The sequence below is a fragment of the Panicum hallii genome, chromosome 2 (assembly GCF_002211085.1).
Source record: "Panicum hallii strain FIL2 chromosome 2, PHallii_v3.1, whole genome shotgun sequence".
Taxonomy (NCBI): domain Eukaryota; kingdom Viridiplantae; phylum Streptophyta; class Magnoliopsida; order Poales; family Poaceae; genus Panicum; species Panicum hallii.
Window position 1 is genome coordinate 34,141,956 of NC_038043.1, and position 20,496 is coordinate 34,162,451.

Here is a 20,496-nt window from a genome sequence, read left to right on the forward strand (position 1 = left end):
TAAGAACATTTTCACACAATTGCACATAAGAACTTATGAAATCCATAATTTGCTATTACACCCCTAGTCTTTTGTACAAACCTTAACATACATACAACACACTAATACCTAGTGTCCAGATTCTAATTACAGGAATGTTACAGCGGGCTCTCTACGAGTCCAGTCTTTTGATGAGGATTTGCAGGAACAGCAGTGTCGCCAAGACGTGGACCTCGTCGATGAGCGCAGATGGTGAGCAGCAGTCCGAAACGCACGGTACAACCAAGCGCTCCGGCGCTATCACCAACGGTTCGTGCGTAATAGGGAGCTCCGGGTCGGGGACCTAGTCTTAAGATGAATCCTAAACCAGGAAGGCCTGCACAAGCTCTCCCCCAGCTGGGAGGGGCCCTTCAAGGTGACAAAGGTGTGCCGACCCGGATCTGTTCATTTGGCTATGGAGGAAGGCATGCAACTACCCAATCCATGAAACATTGAGCACCTCCGTAAGTTCTACCCTTATGACCTAGTTGAGAGGAAATTTTTCCTCTGTAATTGGTAGCATCAATGCGCGGACCAGGGCGGTGGAGGTCCGCCATCGTAAACCCGGCCCCTGGCGTACATCGCACAACTCTTTTGTACCAATTCATTAAGGAAAAATTTGTTCTCACTGTGTCCCTGAAGTCTATGAGATTCTATTTTTCTTCGCTTCTTGTTATGCTAACCCCCCACATGGCCTTTCGCGTCTGTGTCGTGCCCAAGGCCTTTCTTAAGTTGCTACGCTACGTCTCTGCCCCGGGACCTCTGTCTCGCAGGAGAAAAGGAACCGGACACCCGGGAATTGGCTTCAGGGAGACGTGCTCGTTCTTTGCTGGGGTCCAGGGTCATGTAGCCGCTTAGCCTAGTTCCGTACCCTAAGTCTGCACGCCCTGCCCCCCTAGGGCGAGTACCATCGTACCTCCAACCATGGACCCGGGGGCCGGGACCCCTTTAATCCCCGAACCTAGGCCCTGGTGCTCTGACTCGCTACGCAACTTAAGAGGCCTTCGCTCGCCAGTCCGGGACCTCGTGGGGACGTCTACTAAACGTCGATCCTAAGTCATGTGCAGGACCTCGGTTCTATGGGAGCTAGTCCCGACCTATCGCGACTACCTCCCAGGGGGCCACGGGACCTCGGTGTGCTTGGGAACACTTTACAGATCGACAATCAGGAAAACAGCTAAGTTTTTTGCAAAAAAGTAGAAACATGAAATACTTAAATCCATTACTAATAATGTACACGGAATTATATTACATCACATCACAAAGTTGCATTACAAAAACAATATCAAAAATGCTAATCCTATTGCCCTGGTGGTCTGGAGGTGTCGGGACGGCGTGGGATGCGCGACACCACCATGTCGGCTGTAACACCCTAATGTAATTTTCCCTAACTTTAATGAATTTATTCTGGTTCAAATGAAATTTCCAGGCTTTCTTTAAATTTTTTGTGGCATTTAAAGCAATTTATAACACAAGGAAATAAAATATATCATAGGATTAAATTGTTTGTGCATTCATGCTGCATTTCTTTATTTGTGTTGAGTTTATAGGTTTGAATTCAAATTGTATTTTGAATTCAATTAGATTGGCTTGAATTAGTTAAGTATAGAAAAGAAAAGGAAAAGAAGGAGGAGAGAAAGCAACCCAAAGCCTTGGCCCAGCCCAGCTCTCTCTCCCCTCCTCTCTCCCGCATGGGCCACCCGAGGCCCAGCACCCTTCCTTCTCTTCCCTTCCCGCGTGGGCCGCGCCCCACCCCGTTTCCCCAGCCCGCGCCTCTCTCCCCCTCTCTCTTTTCCTCCGCGGCCCAGCCCGAGCCAGCGTTCCCCCTCACGCGCGCAGCTGCCGCGTGCGCTCGCCTTCCCCCGCGATCTCCTTCTCCTGCTGCCAGGCCGGCCCCACCCGTCATCCCCCTTCTCCCGCAACGGCCGCGCCGCCGCAACGGCCGTGAGCTCCGGATCTCCTCTGCCACAACCGTTCCCCGAGACCCCCGGCCCTGCCCTTCTTATCCCCCTGCGCCATCCCTTGGACCCTCTCATCCCAACAACGCCACCCCAAAGCCCTAATCGCGGCCGCCGCCTTGCCTCTGCTTGAACCCGAGCCGTCGCCGCCGGTGAGCTTCATCTGCGCGATTGCCGGCCACCAGTGCCCCCATGCCGTGCTGACCTCTCCATCCCCTTCGCAGGAGCTCCACGCGTCGATCCGTGAGGCCCAGGAGCTTGGAACACCCCGGCATCACCTCCCTCCGTGAGAGCCCGAGCCCTTTCACCGCCGGTCGTCGTCGTTCTCCTCCTTCCGCCGCAGTTCCGGCCTCCACAAGCCCCTGGTGAGCATCGTGTTCCCTCCCCGGTGCTTAAGCGCTAGTTGTCGTGACGTTTGGCTGGCCGTAGCAACCGGGATGCCGCTCGCCGGCAATGTCCGCCGCCCCGAGCCGCCCTCACAGTCGTTCTGCCCTAGCCGTGCCCAAAACCGCCTCCACAAGCGCCCAGCCAGGTTCCCCGTGTTGTGCTGCACCTCCCGGGCTTGATCTCGTCGTGAATCGTCCCCGGGAACGCTTGGTCGCGTGTCTCCGGCGAAGCGCCGCCCCGAGAGCTGAGCTCCGGTGACCCAGCGCCGCCCCTCCGCGCCCAAACGCCGCGAGCCGTCCGATCCGCAGCCTGCGCTCACGATTAGATCGGATCTCACTCGAATGTAGCCCTTAGATCGGGAATCAACGGATCTGAGCTAGGCATACCGGTTCGGGCGCGGGATTGATCTTAACCGTCCGATTCCAGATGAGTGATCCAGATTCGAGGCAGTTAAGTATAGATCCGAGCCTTTGGATCCAGGTCCAGCGGCCGTGGTGAGCGCGTACCGCTTCGCGTTAGGGATTAGATCTGAGCCGTGAGATCAAGATCCAACGGCTGTTAGGCGCGCGTACCCCTTCGCATTTAAGTTTAGATCTGGACCGTAGGGGCTAGATCCGGTGGCTCAGATTAAAACGTACCGGTTCGGGCTGCCGCTTTTGCTAAAGAGTCCCCGACTTTTCCTATATTCAACCCGCGGTCCACCCCTAGTTCAAAAGTATTTGCAGCCAAGTCCTATTTTACTCGTTTAGACCCTTGCGCTTTCGGGTTTTAGTGCCCGCAGTCCATGCCGCGTGTTTTCACATGCTAGCCCCTGAGTCTATGCTTTAATTATGTTTAAGTCCTCAATTTTCGCGCAGAACCCCCTGGAAGCTCTATTTTTCTTGCAAATAGGTCCCTGGATCTTGTTTTAAGCGTAGTTTTCGCGTCTTAGCTCCGTTTTAAGTGTTCTTTATATCCACGCGATCGTTGTAACGCGTAGAATAGCTTTAGACCTGTTTTATGTGCTGTTCTATTGTGTGATGTACTGTTTCTTATATTTTGCTATTATTTGCATGTGTGTGCATGTGTGGCCCATGTATTGCTGTTACGATCGTGAATAGACGTCGAGCCACAGGAGCAGTACCAGGAGCAGCCATCTTCCGAGCAGTTCGAGCAGCAGCCGGGAGAGTACGAGGAAGGCAAGTATAACATGAACATCCTATCACTTTTAAATACAATTTCATACTGCATTTTAATACTGTATGCCTATAAGGACTTTCCTAGCCACTTTATATCCTGTATATATATCCTTTGGGTTGCATTTTGGTTAGTTGTGCTAGGTTGCTGCGCTATAACACACCTGGTCCTTTTTAATTAATTTGTTAATGATCTTATGCAACTTAATTCTGGAGCCGACCCTCTGTGCTGTGTGCTTGAGTGGTTTGTGCGTCCTTAAAAATATGTCTTGTAGAAACTTGGTTTAGGGGGCCAGCATGGAGCTTAGTGCTTGGTTGGCCACTCTCCATAAGGACCGGTTCATAGAGCGACAACCTGGGACAACCGCGCAACCACAAGACTGGAATGGGACGGTCTTGACTTACTAATTAGGTCATTTTGGTTTGGGAGTAATTTACCTGCGTGGGCAAGAGGGGTGGTAAGCTTCAATGGTCCCTGCTCCTCCGGCTTGGTCTGTGCTGTGTGTCTTGTACCCCCGGAGGTGGGCCCCATCGTCGCTGATCCAGAATCCTTAGCGGTTACACCTTACCAACGTGATCCTTTGTAACGGTCTCGTAGTGTGCTTGCTAGCCATCTCACCTAAGGAAGTGTGATGAACAACTAGCGTAGCCCACGACTTGTGGGTAAAGTTGTGCAACCTCTCGAGAGTGTAAAACTGATATATCAGCTGTGCTCACAGTCATGAGCGGCCCAGATCCTCCTTTTGATTAGTGGGGTTATCAACCTTTGATTAGGGAGATTCCCCGGGTGGTTGTGGTTTGGATGGTTCTCAGTAGTTCTTAATTAATACTGATTAATTTCTTATGCAATTGGGTTATGGTAATTCATCCACTTGTAGTAATTAGCTTTAATAAAATTTGCCAAGACTAAAAGCTAATGCGGTTGAGTCAGCTAGCCTAGAGCCTCATAGTCTGTGTTATAGTTGTTGAGTACTAGTTTGTACTCACACTTGCCTCTCTACTTTCCTGTTCTATTTTGGATATCTTCGACTGCTGCTCAGTGCCCGGCAACATGGAGGACTACGTCAGCGGCTTCGACGACTTCTAGGCGTTTGTCTCCCAGTCGACGTCCCTGTGGCGCCCAGCTCTTCATGTATTCATTTTACGCTTCCGCATTCCTTGAACTGATTCTTGATTCAGTTGTAATAAAGATATTCATTTTATAATTTATACGCTTTTATTCGTGGCATGTGTTGTGATATCTTGATGATCTGTTGTATATATGCGTGACTTGATCTTGGCGCATATATGATTGCTCGATTTATGTTCTTATAAATCGGGTGTGACATCCACCTCCTGCACGCCCTCCTTCGCGGCGGCCGCTGTCGCCCGAATAGGGCCAACCAGGACGGGAGTTAGCTGGATGGCGGGGTCGTGGCTCCGGAAGCTGGTAAGGATGTACTCAGCTGTCCCCCGAGCAACTGCTCTCCCTTCCATCTCCAGGAGGTCGAGCATGCCGGACTCCAGGCCTTGTAGCTGCTCGGTGGTAGAGTCCAGCACCTGGAGGGCGATGTTAAGTGATGAAGGAGCCTCCACCACCCAGATGGGGTTTGCACCGAGAGCTTCCAGGGAGGAGTTCACCTCACCAGCCCACCTAACGATGCAGCCGATGCTGGCGCTCCGTTCCGCCTGGAACTCCTCCACCTTCGCCTCCCTCTCCTGGAGGGCCGCTTCGAGCTCCCGGAGCCTCCGGGTCCCGGCCGCCAACTCCTTCTCCACGGCCGCCTCCCGCTCCTGGAGCTCCTCAAGCCGGGCCACCTCCTCTGCTTCGCGGGCGGCAAGCCTTTCTTCCCTCTTTGCCGCGGCTGCCGCCAGTTCTGCAAGAGTGGCCTCCTGCGCCGCGGTCATCTCCACCACCTTCTTGGCCTCGGTGGCCAGCTCCAGGGCGGTCTGCTCCCTCACCGCCGCCGCCTGCACCCTCGTCTCCGCCAGGAGCCCCCGCTCGAGGGCACGCGTCTCCTGCCGTGCGGCCGCTCTCTCCCATTGGGCCGTTGCCGCCTCCCGGTTGAGAGCCTGCTGTAGTTGCTCCTGCAGGAGCTCGCGCTCCAGCACGAGCTTGGCACGCTCATCGGCGTAGAGGGCGGTGACGGATTTGACGCGGTCCCCCAGGCGCTGCTCCCAGTCGAGGAGCCGGTGGCGCTCCGCCTCCAGCCTCTCCCACTCCCGCCGGATCCCTGCCTCCAGTTCCTCATGAACCTGCAGGCTTTTGGTAAAAAGGCGGGGGAGCGGGACCTCTGCTGGACTTGGAAGAAGACGCCTCCCCAGTACCACCTCCAGCTCCTCCTCCTGCGTAGGTGGAGTGGTGGTGCTGGCGACTTCTGCCACCTCCGGCGCCGCTGCTGCCTCCGGTGCCGCCTCCTCCGGTGCTGCCGCCGCTGGTTCAGCTGGAGGAGGCTCCAGCTCGGCGTCCGGTGCTGCTGCTGCTTTTGGCGGCCTCCTCCTCCGGGATGGGCTCAGGCCTTGGGGGTGTGGCAGCCTCTGGTTCTGGACCACTGAGTCCGGCTGCTGCTGGTACTGGCTGGGGGCCGGACCCCCCAACCGGGGCGGCTCCGGCGGACGTGCTTGAAGCGTCCGACGTGTTGGACCTGTCAGATCATCAACAAAGTTAGGGCCCCAGGAGACAAATTGGGATAACAAGAGATTCCAGGGAGACCACTTACTCAAAATCAAACCACTCCCATCTGCCCCGCACTTTTGGGGGGACCACCTTTTCTGCCGAAGGCCCACCGGACCTTTGGCGGGTGTCACCGGCCACTGGTGCTTCTGGCGGTGGGGGTGGGGTTTGTGGCCTTGGCTCGGACGGTGGTAGTGGCGTCGCTGGCTGCTGTGTCGGTGGTGGTGGTGGAGGAGTCTGCTGCCTCGGAGAAGGCCGTCGCGCCTCCTCCGGTCTCCTCTCCGGCTACTGGCGCTGTGGCGGAGGTGGTGGAGCTCCGCTCTGCCCCTCCGCCTCCGCCGTCTTCTGGCGCGTGGGGGCCGGCTCCCCGACTAAGGAGCCGTCGCCACGCTGGAGCCTCCGGGACTTGCTCCCTTCGGCTTGGCTGCTCCGCGTGGCCGCCGCCCCCTGGGCCTCGTCGCTCCTTCGAGCCGGGGTGGCACCTGCATTGTCCTTGTGCCGGTGCTCCGGCACCGGCACCTTCTCCTTTCCTTTCCCGACGGGGGCCGGACCTCCGGGTCTTGGCTCCCCGGGACCTTCGCTGGTACGTTGCTGGCGGTCCGGTATGGCGCCGGGAATCTGGAGCCCGCGATTGGGGTTGCCTCCCAGTTGCCGGACTGCCAGGCCGCCCTCGTCCAGGGTCGGCATTGATGCTAGGACTGATGCCCGCAATGCCTGGTCCTCGCACAGGGCCTTGACCCCGCTCGGGAGGACCAGGGACTCTGGGCTAAACGCCTCGCCGGTCATCGCCCGGAGGGCCGCCTCCAGCTTTGCCCTGGTGAATTCGGAGCCGGGTCCCTGCACGATCCTGTTGCAGTCATTCAGTCCTGTGTACATGTAGGCCATCCGGGACCGCTGCTGCAGGGGGGCGATCCGCCGCTTCAGGAAGTCGCCCAGCACCATTATGGATGTCAGGCCGCTCCGTTGGAGATTCTTGACCCGATAAAGGACCGGGTCGAGCTCCTTCGGAATCGTCAGCTTGGCCTTCCAGGTGCTCCGGTCACTCTGGGGTCCGTCGGTTGGCAGCTCCAGGCGGTCATGGGGGTCAGCTTCCGCAATGACCCAGCCTTTACGCCAGTCCTCCCACTTGGAGCTGGAGAAGGCGCTGATGTAGGAGCTCGCCATCCCATGCCGGAGCTGGAAGTAGTACGCGCCGACCTCGCGCCTGCTCCTCCCGGTCCCGACCAAGGCATAGAAATGCCTGAAGATGGTGGTGTAGGGGCGCACCCCCACGAACATCTCCATGAAATGGGCGAAGACCGCCACGAGAAGGATGGAGTGGGGGGTGAGATGATGAAGTTGGAGGCTGAACTCCTCCAGGAGCAGGAGGAAGAAGGAGGAGATCGGAGGAACCAACCCGCACATGACGTACGAGTTGAAAAGAACGAACTCCCCCGCGGCAAGGTCGCGGAGGGGAATTTTGCCGGCCCTAATCTTCCCGGCTTGCACTGGCGCGGACCATCCCAGAAGGCAGCGCACCGAGTCTAGCTGAGTCTAACTCTGGAAGCAACGCGGAAAAGGGAGCGAAGACATGGCGATGGATGTTGAGATCGCTAAGGATGGATCGCAAGGGAGCAGGGAAGAGAAGGAAGCTGAGCGCAAGGGAGCTGATCGCAAGGAAGGTTGCGAAGACGAAGGGGCGCTACAGCGTCTGTTGATGGCAAGAGCGAAAAGGTAGCCGTTCCCTTCGGCGCCTACCTTTTATGCAAAAGGCTGTTGCCCTCTTGCGCTCTGCGGCGACCGAGGAGAAGTCGAACGGTTGCCTGCACCAGACCCCCTCCTCTCACACCCAATGACTGGTGGGCCCGGGCCCACCAGTCAATGGCGTGGCCGCTGGAGGAAAGGGGGAAAGGTGGAATCCGAACCGCCCGAGCTGCGGGATGGGCTCGAATAAGACAAGAATCTGAACCGCCTCACGCGCACGGCGCGGGCGGGGGACGGGCCCCTTGGGGTTCCCGCTTTGGGAGAAAGGACATCCATGCCCTTACCTGGCGAGAACAAGCTGTCCACCCGGCGCAATGCTGGGATCTGGCCCCACCTGCGGGTTCATCCCTCACCCGAGGTGGGCCCGGGGGCCTCTGTCGGTACATACGGACAGGGGTACCTCCTGCTAGGGTGTCCAGGCCCTTAGCATCTCAACATCCACGATCTCCCCCTCGTCTTCTGGGTGACGTGGCGTACGGCCCGGGCCTGACAGCTGGGACCATGGTCTCCGGACCTTCCCCGGGCTCTAAGAGGTCCGGGGCCTCGACGTGCCCAGGAAGGCAGGGGAGCTCTCGGGTAGCCCCCGCGGTCCCGGACTCCCCAGGGAGGTCCGGGGCCGCCACGTGTGATGACCGGACCATCACAGGCCTGACCGCTCCAACCGGCCTCGGGGGCCCGGATCCCCCTTCCCCCAGGAAGGGGTCCGGTGCCACCACGTGCCGCCCCCACGGTGGGAGTGGGGCTGGCCCTGCCACATGCCTGTGGCAGGAGGCCCTTCGCGGGTCTCCAATCCACCTACCAGTATTTAATGCGGTAGCTGGGCTGGGTGCGCCCAAGTCAAAAAGTGTGGCCTGCCACTGACACACGGGGCAGGTAGGTTGACACCACGGTAAGCCCGTCTATTTCCAAGGCGGCGCGTCGTGTCACCGAATACTGTGCGCAGGCGGCGTACAATCCCGTCACAGTGCCGCGCGCGGTGTGATGATGGCCTGTAACAGGTGAGCCGAGGCGTGCGCTGCTACAGTGTGTGCGAAGGCAACGACGTGGTGGGTCAGCGCTGCTCTTTCGCCTGACAGGTTCTCACTCAACAGTGGCGACACGGCTCCACTGTTGGGTAACACTGACAGCGGTCACTGTGCCTGCAAGACAGCACACGACCGTATCCAGGCTGTGGATACGCACAATATCTTCCCAACCGTGAAGGCTACAGCAGGGGGCTGGAGATGGAGATCTTCATATCACATAGAGTAGGCTCCTGTTGGCCGGGCCCACCTGTCGGGGTCCCGCACAGTGTAAGCATCCCCCTTTGAACTATAAAAGGGAGAATACTCTCGTTAGAAGATAAGGTTCAAAAAGATACACACGAACACAAGTTCAGGCTAAGTTCCATCCAGGTTTACACAATCAATACAACACCAAAGTGGACGTAGGGTGTTACGCTCCGGCGGCCCGAACCACTCTAAAATCCTCGCGTCCTTCCTGTGTTCATCTGCACATCGATCGAGCGCTCTAAGTCTCCTCCAAACCCATCCTTAACTAGGATTAGGCGGGTGCATTCCGCCACCCGGCTGGAGATTTTCCTCCGACAGTCATGTTGATGGGCGGCAGAGATGAGATGTGGGGGCATCACTAGTGGAACAGAGGAAGATGATGGATTACCGGTGGGAGGAGAAGGTGGTAGAGTAAGCTTCAGCTTGATTCCGTGGGGACGAGGTGGAGGAGAAGGGTCGTGGGTGGAGTGGGAAAGGCAGCGTTCGGCCGACCTCGGGTATTTTCCCAAACTAAACATGAATTTACATTTTACATTCGCACTAGGTTAATTGGACAATTGGCGTGTTTAGCATTATTTTCCATCATGTCCGTTCAGTAAGTAGTTTTATACCGAAAAGTATTTTGAATAAAAAAGAACTGACAACATAAACAATTTCAGGCCCACCTGTCGGTGTCATATTTGTTCCACAAAAATATCTTATATTCCATTCTCTTTGTTCACTTGTTCCTCCGTCTCGACGGCTCGCCACCTGCCCCGCTTCGCTCCACTCTCCCAGAGTCCGTCCCCTCCACCCCCCCAGCCGGAGCACGCCGCGGCGGCGGCCGCCTGCTCCTGCGCCTGCGCTCGCCGCACACGAGCGGCAGATGGACACTGTGGCTCCCCGCCTGAGCCGCTCCTCGACGCGTTACGGGCCCGTCAGCAGCAGCGCGGCCTCCTTCAGCGGGCCCGTCCGGAAATGGCGCAAGGCCTGGGTGCCCCTCGCCGGCGCCGCCGCCGCCGGGTCCGGGGGAGGGGCGTCACGGGGTGACAACAAGGTGGTGCTGTTTAGGTGGACGCCGGTGAACGGCGGCTCGGGAGGAGGGGGAGGCGCCGCCAGCGGCATGGAGCCGGCGGCCGCGGGCAGGCGGCGCTACGTCCCGGTGAGCCTTCTCGGCTTCAGAGATTGGGTTAATTTGGTTTTGTACGCTTGATTGTTGTGCTTGGGTGGGTTCGATTTGGTGCAGAGATTCGAGAACTTGGATGTTCCATGGTTGGATTGGGATAACGATTGTGCGCACAAATGTAGGATTAATGGACAATGTGAATTGTTATGGGATAGAGTTGAGTCTTAAACCATCAAGTAGCATTTTGTGGATGGAAATTGCACCTGTTGATTGGGGCAGATTAGGATTTAGCGCTCTTTTATTTAAGGTTGGGTTGGGTTAAGGGGTTAGGGTTTAACTAGTTCATTTGTGGTGTGTGCTAGCTTTATCTTCCAGTTAGAAGCCATACAATTCTGTGATACTCGAATTGTGGGATTGTTAATGTCTGGCAGAAATTTAGTCAAATGGGATCTCAGGGACTGTTCATGGCTGCTTTCATTCTACCACATCTTCATATTGCCATGATACTGAGAATAAGGATTGGTCCAGATATGAATCAGTGTCAGTGATGGCCTTCCTGCACAGTTCTTGGATCCTATTTTGCTTTGTACTGTAATCAGTCATGTGTAACATTAACTTTCAGGAGTTTTCCAGATACTTGTCAGTGTGAGTGATGATGGAAACAGGAATGAGTCAGCCGCTCATGTCCATCTTTCTGTGGCTTTCTACACATTTTGTGCACTGAGAAGGAATTGTTTATTCAATATATATATTCTAATATCAAATATGAACTAGAAAAGAAGGTTTCTTGTCTTGTTTGAGAATATGGCTAATGATGGAAAAGATAATCTTCTGATACTTATCCATCTAATGGCAAGCAAAAATGAAAGTAATAATGTTCCTGTTGATGAAACGATGCCCTTACTCAATTCTGTCATTGATTTGCAATAGGCAGGCTCCAGATGTCTGCATATCCCTCCCACTGCTCTTTAAATTTCAGCCATAGCCAAGCACTTATGTCTTACCTTCATATGTGTGAACACTCGATAATCTTAATGTTTAGTGGATTATATTTGTCGGTTGGCTCATGAGACCTAGAGTTTCCGTTCTTTTCTGTGACTTGAGTATTTGTTTGCTGAATGTCTTGAATTGGTATCATCCATAAAAACTCCTGGTTATCCCATACTTTTTGGATCTCTCATAAGAATTTCTCTTCACCGTGGCCAAGTAGAGGGTAAAAGGATGTGACTGGTTCTCATTCTGATAAATTGTGCAGTCTGCTGGTTAAGGCCCGTCATAAACAGCTTTTCTCTAAGAAGGCTGCAAAACTAATATATGCATCTTCGTATTTCAGGCTGCAGGGGAGGCGGAAAACACTAGCAAAAAGGGCACCAGCAGCGAGCTCAACTTGAACCTCGAGCTGGAAGACCCCGATGACGACACCGACGCCGATATGAGCACAGACGAGCCACGCGACGTGAAAGATAGCAACCCGCGTCCAGAAAGCCGGTTGAAGCGGAAAGCATTTTAGCCCCCTAGCAACCTAGAAATGCAGATCGGAGCACCAGCTTCGTCTTCCACCTGAACGTCCGCCTGCGAGGCGGATTCGTGTACCATAACCCAGCATGTAACTTGTACCAGCCAGCCCGTCCTCTTATGCCTATTGCAGTGTAGAATGATGCATATCGTCGATGATCCGCCCTAGTGCCCTGTGCTTGCTTGTTATCATTTGTCACTCCTGTAAGAAGTTAGTCGTGAACCTTGTGTTGGTGTGTACTGCAACGTAGCAACGTGTTAATGTGGAAAGTCTGATGCTGGGAGCTGCTGGAGCATGCGACCTCAGGATCTCAGATGTTTGTCTGAAAGACGAGCGACGAGTTCTTTTTTTTCGTGCATCAAGTATTTTGATTCAGTGCTTTTGAAGAATGCGGCCGGTACTGTGCCGATACACAGCAGAGCCAGGGCATGATCAGCTCGTGGTGGTGAAGAGCTGTAGGAAGCGTAGGTGTGGTGGGCCGTGGACAGGAAGGTGTCCATTTGGTTTCATTCCGGTTTGGTACTTTGGATTTGCCGTAGCCTAGAGTTGCCACTCACCGTTGGCGTGCTAAATATGATTGCAGTGACCGACCATGCCTAAGCACGTATATCATTAAAAGGAGATAAAGCGCTATGTAATTTTATCAAGAGAAGAGAGAGCACAAATGATTGATGACGCATTAGGTGCGGTAGGGGAAACGGACCCATTAACCGGCGAGGTAAGCCCATCCGGAGATTCGACGAACACAGAAGTTTAAAACCTGCTTATATAGCCTAGGCCACTGCCATGATCGCTCCAGGTGCACTAACAAGTCATGGACTCATGGTTGTTATTACCTCATTGCATGGGGTAGAGCCAAAGGTGGCATGACATCAAATGTTTCCTCCAAACCACAAATAGATAATGGATTTCATTCATGTATCAGGAGGATGCAGCAGCCTGCTACGGTACGGTCAGAAGTCTGATGTGTCTGAAACGCTAAACAAAAATCGAGTGAGATCCAAAAGAACACCCATCTCTTCTCCTCCTCCTTGACTGAATCTAAACTATCAGCTAGCTTAATCCTCGGCTGTTTTCTGCTCGGGCTGTTCTGCCTCTTTGGTCTCAGTTGCGGTTGCTCCTCCCTCTGTAACACCGACTTCCGCAGGGCGCAGGACGCGGTCATGTAACATGTAGCCCACCTGAAATAAACAATGTGTAGCGGATGTCACTTGCTGCAAGGACAAGGTTGTCAATTTGCAAGACATAGTCAATGCTAAAAGATTATTTTAGGGTAAGCAATATATTTATGTACGAGCATGGAATGGTGGAACAACTTGCTGAGACTCTACATAGTAAGAACACCGTATAATTTAACTTCCTCTGCTGAGATACAAAATATGGAGGGAGATTCAGTTCCTAGAAAAATACTGCATGTTCAAGCATCCAATCAAGCAATCACTCGCATTCTCTGTTTTCTATGTTCGAATAAAAACGATGTACGAAATAATCATTCATTGTGAGCACTGGAGCACAACCAACTGCCAAGTTACAACAAACCACTCTAGCCTCAAGGAAAAAGCTGTGGAACCTCTATTGGAACAGAATTACTTACTAGCACAGAACAAATCACCAAGCTACTACAACATAACTCAAGAACCAGGTAGGGCTGTATACAAGTTGCCAGCAGATATATTCCAGCTGTGGTTGCAGTACAATTTATAGGATCATATTTCCACATCAAAACAAACTACAAGGATAATGAATCCACACAATTCAACAGTTGGTATGCAAACAAGCATAGATCAAGACAACATGCTTGAGAATATGCTGACAAATAGAAAAAAAAAACCTCGACCCTGGGGGATTGACCTCCCCCGAGGTTTGACACGAAAGATAGAAGTTTTCTGTTCAGCAGGGTCGAGAAAAGGCCACGAACCCCGGCTATCCAGGACGTGCCACTGACGGCGAGGGCGCGCCTGCGGACGCAAATCACGCTGCAACCGTCAGTGGACCACACATTTCCTGTTAAATAGCACAGCGAGTGGCCTTTTTTTAACTCCGTATGAACCCACGTCGAGCAGCTCTCCACCGAGCTGCCTTACCAACGCTCTACGCGCGCGTCCGCATGCTGACAAATAGATAGTAAGTGCATTTATGAAGACATACCTTTACAACAGAAGCAACAGTTCCTGGTGGCTTTGAAGGATCAGGAATTTGGAAAATTGCCCAATGCCTGCTAGGATCAAACTTCTCATTTATTGGATCGAACTTTTCAACTCCAAACTTCTTGAGAACCTGTTCAGATTTTAGGGCATTACACAAAATCCAAATTAAGGAAAACATTGGCTGGAAAAAATATTCCTGTAAAGGATGGTCAAAGGGAAGTCACAAAATTACCTCTGCTAGTTGCTTGTCAGTCATGTCTACACCCTCCAGAAGAGTTTTCAGTAGTGGCACAGCTCCAGCAGAATCTTTAGACGTATCAATTTTCGAGAAGCTTTCCTTGACAACAGATGATGCTCTAGCCAAATTGTCAGCAACATCTAACAAGCTCTTAGAGAAGTTCTGCATGCACAATTGTGACACATGCTATAAGCAAAAGCTAATTCAGAACATTTCATGGAGATACATGTCGAAAGATGATGACAACAGACCTGTACTGCATACTTTTTGGAGTTTTCAGATTCACGCTTTGTCCGAGCCATGATATTTTCCATTTCTGCATAGCTGCGCAAAACCTTGTCCTTCATATCTTTAATTTCATCATCCTTGGACTTCAATAATTCTTCCTTCTCATGAACTAGCTTCACAAGATCATCTTTTGACAGATCAACGTCTTCGATACCTAAATCAGAAAATGCAGTTCATTTAGTACCCCCACCTGCTTATACAGATTGGGACTTCAGTCTACAGACCTTGTTCTGATGCCTTCTCACTTCCAGACGAACTACTGTCTTCATTGGATCCAGTTGAGTTGCTTTCCTGGTCTTTTGGTTCCTTAACCTCCTTGTCACTTTGTTGGGGCGAAACAGATGAGAACCCAAACTTTTGAAAGATGCTGCTCGAGTATCTCGAATGATGATTCAACATATATGGAACCTGGTAGTAAAGAAAGCAAGAAACATCTATAATAAGAGAACAATTTAGGAGTGATGGGAAAATAATTTGCCAAAATAGCACTACTTTTTGGTGATTCATGCATTCCCTAAAAAGCCCCTCTGCAATGCGTACCTAATGAATTTAACATAATAGCAAGACTGGTCTTTGAACGATAGTTGTTACAACCAAACATATCAGATTCCTACTTTCTAGTCCAGTACCAGTAGATGTTCTACTGGTTTCCTGGAAGATTGTGGGTAAGAACACATGCATCATCAGTACCCCATAATTACCAAGAAAAGAATGAATGAACATACACTTCCTAATTGCCAACAGTATCTTCTGGTTCAAACAGTCAACATACAATGCTTATGATTCAGCACAACACTTGTGTCCAAGAAAAGAAAAAGTCAGCCCAACACTCCATGTATTTTCCCACTTGTACTATGCAAGGCGGAAGAAGGAATAGAGTTTGTAAATGATAGGAATACATGTACCATAGTCAGTCCTATTGAAGCTTTATGCCATCTTAACTAAATGTCAGGAAAGTATAATTGCAGTTTACAGCAGAACTCAACTGTGTCATTATTAAAAAGGCACCCTCCTTTCTTTTACATGAATGTCCTAGGGAGCAATTTTATAAACAATTTATACACTTTTTCCCCATTACAAGGAAGCTAGGTGGAACACAACCATATGTTCCTAAAATTTCCTACACCATATTTCATGTATGCTAAATGATCCTGTTCCCTTTTTTCTCATTTGACATTAAGACTGAAAGGTAGGTAGTTCAATGGAGAACAAATTTAATCAGGTAGTAGAAGAATTTAAAAGAGCATGTGGTGATCATGGGGTTTTGGTTTTGTAATGTGCTTTCAAGTCCAAATTTCCATTTACTGAGGAATATAAGGAGTATTCTATCGTTCCTTTTGATGTTTGCTTCATCGACAATGATGTGACAGAAATAAAAGAACATAGAGAAATGATTTCAAAATAACATTTACAGAATAGCCAGAATTCAAAAGACAAATGCTATATGACAATTGTTTTTTGAACTCTTGATCAGGGCGCTACCTTTTTTCTGTGTCACAGATAGGAGCAACACAAAATAAATTCTGAGGTACAATTACCAAAGAATCAACATTAATGAAATATTTATAAAAATAGGTTTTTGCTCATTCAACTGATAGGATCACCCATTCATCTAATTATTCTTAAACAAAAATGTCATAAAAAATAACATGTGAAGGCACCAGAGGTTGCTGCCAAGCTCAAAAATACATTGCTAGCTGGCAAAAGCCTAAGAAGCTGCTATGGAGCAATTCCAATTAGCTCATAGAGTACTACTGGCAAACCGCAAATTTAAACAAATATGTTAGTACACCTAATACACTTCTTTTGCACGAATGACAATCTCACCATCGGCAACAACAAAGCCTTTTGTTCCCAAGACAATTGAGTTAAACTAGACATCAAACCCAATAAATTACAGAAAAATAAAATAAAATAACTAAATAAGTACACAATGATTACAAATTAGAGCCTAAAATGCTACCCAACAAGAACACTAAAACAGAGGAGTATAGAGGGGTTCTCCACAGCTACACTGGGCAGCATCACCGAGATCAATTATTTTCATGCCACGCCACATTCCAATACCATCCTAGTCTACCAAATAACACATAAAAACAAAATCGTCGACCAACTAATCCTGGATGCAGAATCCTCTCAACAGGAGCAAGGAATTGCGTCAAAGCACCCCAGAACTACTCGCCACGCCAGTCGCAAAAGGCCCTTGATTCGCCAAAAAAAAACAACTGAAGAGGCGGTCCAGAAATGAGAAACCTCACCCTGAGCGAAGAGAAGGAAGCAGCGAACGGTTCCGCCGCCGCCGCCGGGCGCCGCACCGAGGTGGACGCCGCCGCCGCCGCGACGCACTGCCTGGACAAGCGCGCGAGGAGGCGCGAGGACACCATCCCTGCGCCGGCGGGATCAAAGTTCCGAGTCGAGGAGCGCGGCGCGATCGAGAGAGGAAGCGCGGATGAAGTGTCTGGAAGGAACTCGGAAGGAAGCTTCAAGAGAGCGGTCCGGGGAAAGGATTGGAGGATTTTTGCGACGATTACCGTAACACCCATGGTACTAGCACAAGCACGCCCGCGGTTGCAGGGGTGTTTACGTCTTTTGGCGCTGGGAGGGTTTAGGGGGTCGGCTTGTCGCGCAAGAAGGGAGGTCTACGGCCTTGATGAAGCTGGCTGATCTTGCTAGGCCTTATTGGTCAGGGCTCGTCTGTTCATAGCATATCCTACTAGCCATTGTACTACCACACAAATCTATCGGAGATAAAAATATTTTAGAGATATAAATTGTTTCAAAATAAATTAAAATATTTTAAAATAAGATGAAAATATTACAGAGATAGAAATTATTCGAGAACAAATAAAAATATTTTAGAAAAATATCATCTAAATATAATTAAATCTGGTCTAATTTTAAAGATCTCGTCGTAATAAACATAACAGTACAATCAAAATTTAATTTAAATAATTAGTTTGTGAGATAGAGAATTTTTGTTAAAATGTATATATGTGGCACGGAAAACGAGACACGTGGGCTCTTTATGCTCCGTTATGCGATAAATAGAAATCGCTTGCTGGCCAGCCGTAGTTGGTTCTAGCAATTTTTTTCACACTTGTTGAAATGTGCTCGGTCCATCAGACCGATGGTGTCTAGCTATGGCGGAACGGTGGTGGTGCCAAGGCTCATTGTTATTATTACTGTTATGAAACTGGTTGGATATAACAGGGAAAATAACTTCGTACTTGGATTATTTGTAGTGAAACCTGATGATTGCTGATGATCTACGTTCGAATATCAAACTTAACAAAATTCTTGGAGCTCATGCAGTGATAAGGTGTGTGTCCCTTACTTACATGAGAGTTTTGCTTTCGTATTGCATTTCGGCTAAAAAAGATGACAAGATATGTGTTCACCAGAGTACGCCTGCATGGCTTTCTTGGCGTGAAGCAAAACTCATATTGCCTTCAGCCTGTTTATATCGCTAGCTGCTGGCCCATGCTATATTTTCAGAGAGGTTGAGCAGGCTGATTGCGAGTGGCCCGTAGGCCGTAGCAACTTGAGAACCATGCTAGGAATGGATATGGATATCAAAAAATTTGAATTACCTATATGTATATCTGCTCAAATATCAATATTGATATCTCTAATCGTATACGATTTTAATATAGATACTAAAATGGTTGTATCCGAATTCGCTTTTTATTATTTTTCTCCATCTGAATCTAGATTCGTATTTGAAGAAAAAATGGAATATCTAATACTGCTGGTGTACCAGGGTCTCCTACTGTTGTCGGTCGAAACCCGCCGGCGAGCAGCGACAGGCAACACGAGGAGCCGGGAGGCTCCCGGGACTGCTGGTGGGCCCCGGTCCCTCGGTCAACGGCCCGAGATCCGGCACACGTCCTGGCTTCTGGATTGCTAGGCGTGCCACCTGATCTTGTATCTGATCAGGAAGGTGTTATATGTTAGTTTCCTGCATGCATAGACACGTATAAACATAGTCTGAGCCGTGATCGGCTCATCGGACGATTCCCGATATTGGTTGTAAAGAGCCGATTCTGTTCAGTACCGGATCAGATCTATAAATATAGCAAATATATCTAATGGTAATATAAATCTCGCTTTGTAAACATTAAGCTAATCCAATCTACGACTATTAAAGCTTTCACTGCATAACCGGAACATCCTACGCGTAATTGAGCCTAGCAGATGTGGAAAGTAACGAAACAACAATCTAAACAGAGGCCTAAAAACCAACCAAAAGCTGATTCCTGCAACAATACCTTTTTAAGCTGTTATAAAGTACCCAAGACACTGCCGGAACATTCAATCCGTTTGAAGGGCCTAATCATGCAGATTTAAACTAAATCCTCGATTGACGAAGACTAACCATAACAGATTGGATCTACTAAACAAGAACAGAGCAAAGCGCTGTCGTTATACCCGAAATCAAATATGGGGTAGCCAAACGTTTATAGGTAACAAGCAATGCACAATTAAAGCATGGAAGAGCCGATGCTACTCTATAAATGCTAAGATAACTAGTGTTACTCGCCATCAACAACGCTTCAGAACGAGAAACACAAAAGGTAAATAAGCAAGGATGATACTGCCCCGATCGCGGACGATACTGCCCCGATCTCGTAGGGCGCAATCGGGGCCGCACGGCACTTACCCGAGAAACCCTAGAATAGGGGTGGCGATGCGCCGAGAGTTGTTGGTGAATGATTGATTCTCCTTCATTATTTATTCAGGGTACATATTTATAGTCCGTAGACTTGTCTTCCCTAACCAATTCTAACTAAACACGATATAAATCTTAACTATCTCTATCTAAACCATTTAAACACATATGTCTATCTAGATACATGGCCAACCTTGGCCTCAAACACCTGCATAAGGTCCGATTCGCAAGCCCGCGATGGCTATCCTTCGATCCCATCTTGCTCATCGGCCCATCTTTCTGGCCCGCCTAAATTATGGCGATAACACATGCCCCTGGTTTCGGCAATAAATATTCCGAAACCATTTTTCTTTTAATTGCCTCGCCTCTTCGACTTCTGAAATCCGTATAGGCGTGCCTCTTCAACTTCCAGGGGATGTGACTGCTCTGCATCAGGCTCCTTGGAAACCGCTATGGTGCCGATTCACCTTCCACTTCATCTTTATAAATCTGTCCCTCGTAACTTTCTTTTAACCATCTTCTCTCTTCAGCCATTAGCAACTTGATTTTCCTCTTCTCGTAATGGCTTCTTCCTCTTCCTCTGCTTCTTCCGCCATCTCCTTCGAGTCTGAATCCACTCGAGAGCCTACTCCAGAATATGACCCTACAGCCGCCTATGAAGTCCTTGCCCCCCTGCATTGGGATGCAGAGGAATGGGACTTCCAATCTTGGTCAGAGGACGACGAGTCCCTAACCGATGGCGAAGACATCCTCCTACTTCTTGGTGATTGTAACACCCTAAGGTAATTTCCTCAAATTTTAATTAATTTATTTGGGTTCGAATAAATTTTCCAGGGTTTTCTCTAATTTATCTCGTATTTAAAGTAATTTTATAACGCAAGAAAATAAAATTTATCATAGGATTAAATTGTTTGTGCATTCATGCCGCAGCATTGTTTTAATTGTATTGAATTTATAGATTTGAATTCAAATTGTGCTTTGAATTCAAATAGTTTGTTTGAATTAGTGAGTTAGAAAAACAAAAGAAGAAAAGGAAAGAGAACAAAAGAAGGCAGCCCAACTCAAAGTCTTGGCCCAGCCCAGCTCTCCTTCCTCTCCTCTCTTCCGCATGGGCCAGCACCCCCTCTCCCTCTCCTTCCCTCCACGGCCCAAAGCCGCGCCCCGGCCCACTTTTCCCCCTCAGCTTCCCCCCGCACACTCCCCTCCCCTTCGTTCTCTCTCTGGTCAGGTGGCCCCACGCGTCAGTGCTTCTTCTCCCCCTCCTTCTTCTTCCCCGTGCGCAACGGCCCCGCGAGATCGCCGGCGACCCGCTCTCTCCGGGCCCGCGC

The 20,496-nt window shown here is 50.2% G+C and overlaps 3 protein-coding genes across 3 annotated transcripts; 1 reads left to right on the forward strand and 2 right to left on the reverse strand.

The window, feature by feature from the left end:
• Nucleotides 1-4,846: 4,846 nt before the first annotated feature.
• LOC112880963 (fibrous sheath CABYR-binding protein-like) lies at nt 4,847-6,878 on the reverse strand. Its single transcript, XM_025945687.1, has 2 exons — nt 6,779-6,878; nt 4,847-6,162 (listed from the first exon to the last, which is right to left on the reverse strand). The coding sequence occupies exons 1-2, from the start codon at nt 6,876-6,878 to the stop codon at nt 4,847-4,849; spliced, it is 1,416 nt and encodes a 471-aa protein (XP_025801472.1).
• A 3,048-nt stretch (nt 6,879-9,926) lies between these two features.
• On the forward strand, nt 9,927-12,154 carry LOC112881647. The gene is made up of 2 exons (XM_025946437.1): nt 9,927-10,346; nt 11,644-12,154. Exons 1-2 carry the CDS (start codon nt 10,071-10,073, stop codon nt 11,818-11,820), a joined length of 453 nt encoding a protein of 150 aa, XP_025802222.1. The 5' UTR covers nt 9,927-10,070; the 3' UTR covers nt 11,821-12,154.
• Nucleotides 12,155-12,577: 423 nt separating this feature from the next.
• On the reverse strand, nt 12,578-16,986 carry LOC112881646 (grpE protein homolog 2, mitochondrial-like). The gene is made up of 6 exons (XM_025946435.1): nt 16,758-16,986; nt 14,724-14,907; nt 14,463-14,653; nt 14,206-14,373; nt 13,975-14,103; nt 12,578-13,007 (listed from the first exon to the last, which is right to left on the reverse strand). Exons 1-6 carry the CDS (start codon nt 16,881-16,883, stop codon nt 12,885-12,887), a joined length of 921 nt encoding a protein of 306 aa, XP_025802220.1. The 5' UTR covers nt 16,884-16,986; the 3' UTR covers nt 12,578-12,884.
• Between the last annotated feature and the right edge of the window lie 3,510 nt (nt 16,987-20,496).

Coding starts and splice junctions, on each gene's coding strand:
- LOC112880963 (XM_025945687.1), bottom strand. CDS start 6,878: ATGCCGACCCTGGACGAGGGCGGCCTGGCAGTCCGGCAACTGGGAGGC. Junction 6,163..6,778: donor CATACCGGACCGCCAGCAAC/GTACCAGCGAAG, acceptor ATGATCTGACAG/GTCCAACACGTCGGACGCTT.
- LOC112881647 (XM_025946437.1), top strand. CDS start 10,071: ATGGACACTGTGGCTCCCCGCCTGAGCCGCTCCTCGACGCGTTACGGG. Junction 10,347..11,643: donor GCAGGCGGCGCTACGTCCCG/GTGAGCCTTCTC, acceptor TTCGTATTTCAG/GCTGCAGGGGAGGCGGAAAA.
- LOC112881646 (XM_025946435.1), bottom strand. CDS start 16,883: ATGGTGTCCTCGCGCCTCCTCGCGCGCTTGTCCAGGCAGTGCGTCGCG. Junction 14,104..14,205: donor CTGACAAGCAACTAGCAGAG/GTAATTTTGTGA, acceptor AAATCTGAACAG/GTTCTCAAGAAGTTTGGAGT. Junction 13,008..13,974: donor CTGTTGCTTCTGTTGTAAAG/GTATGTCTTCAT, acceptor TGTTTATTTCAG/GTGGGCTACATGTTACATGA.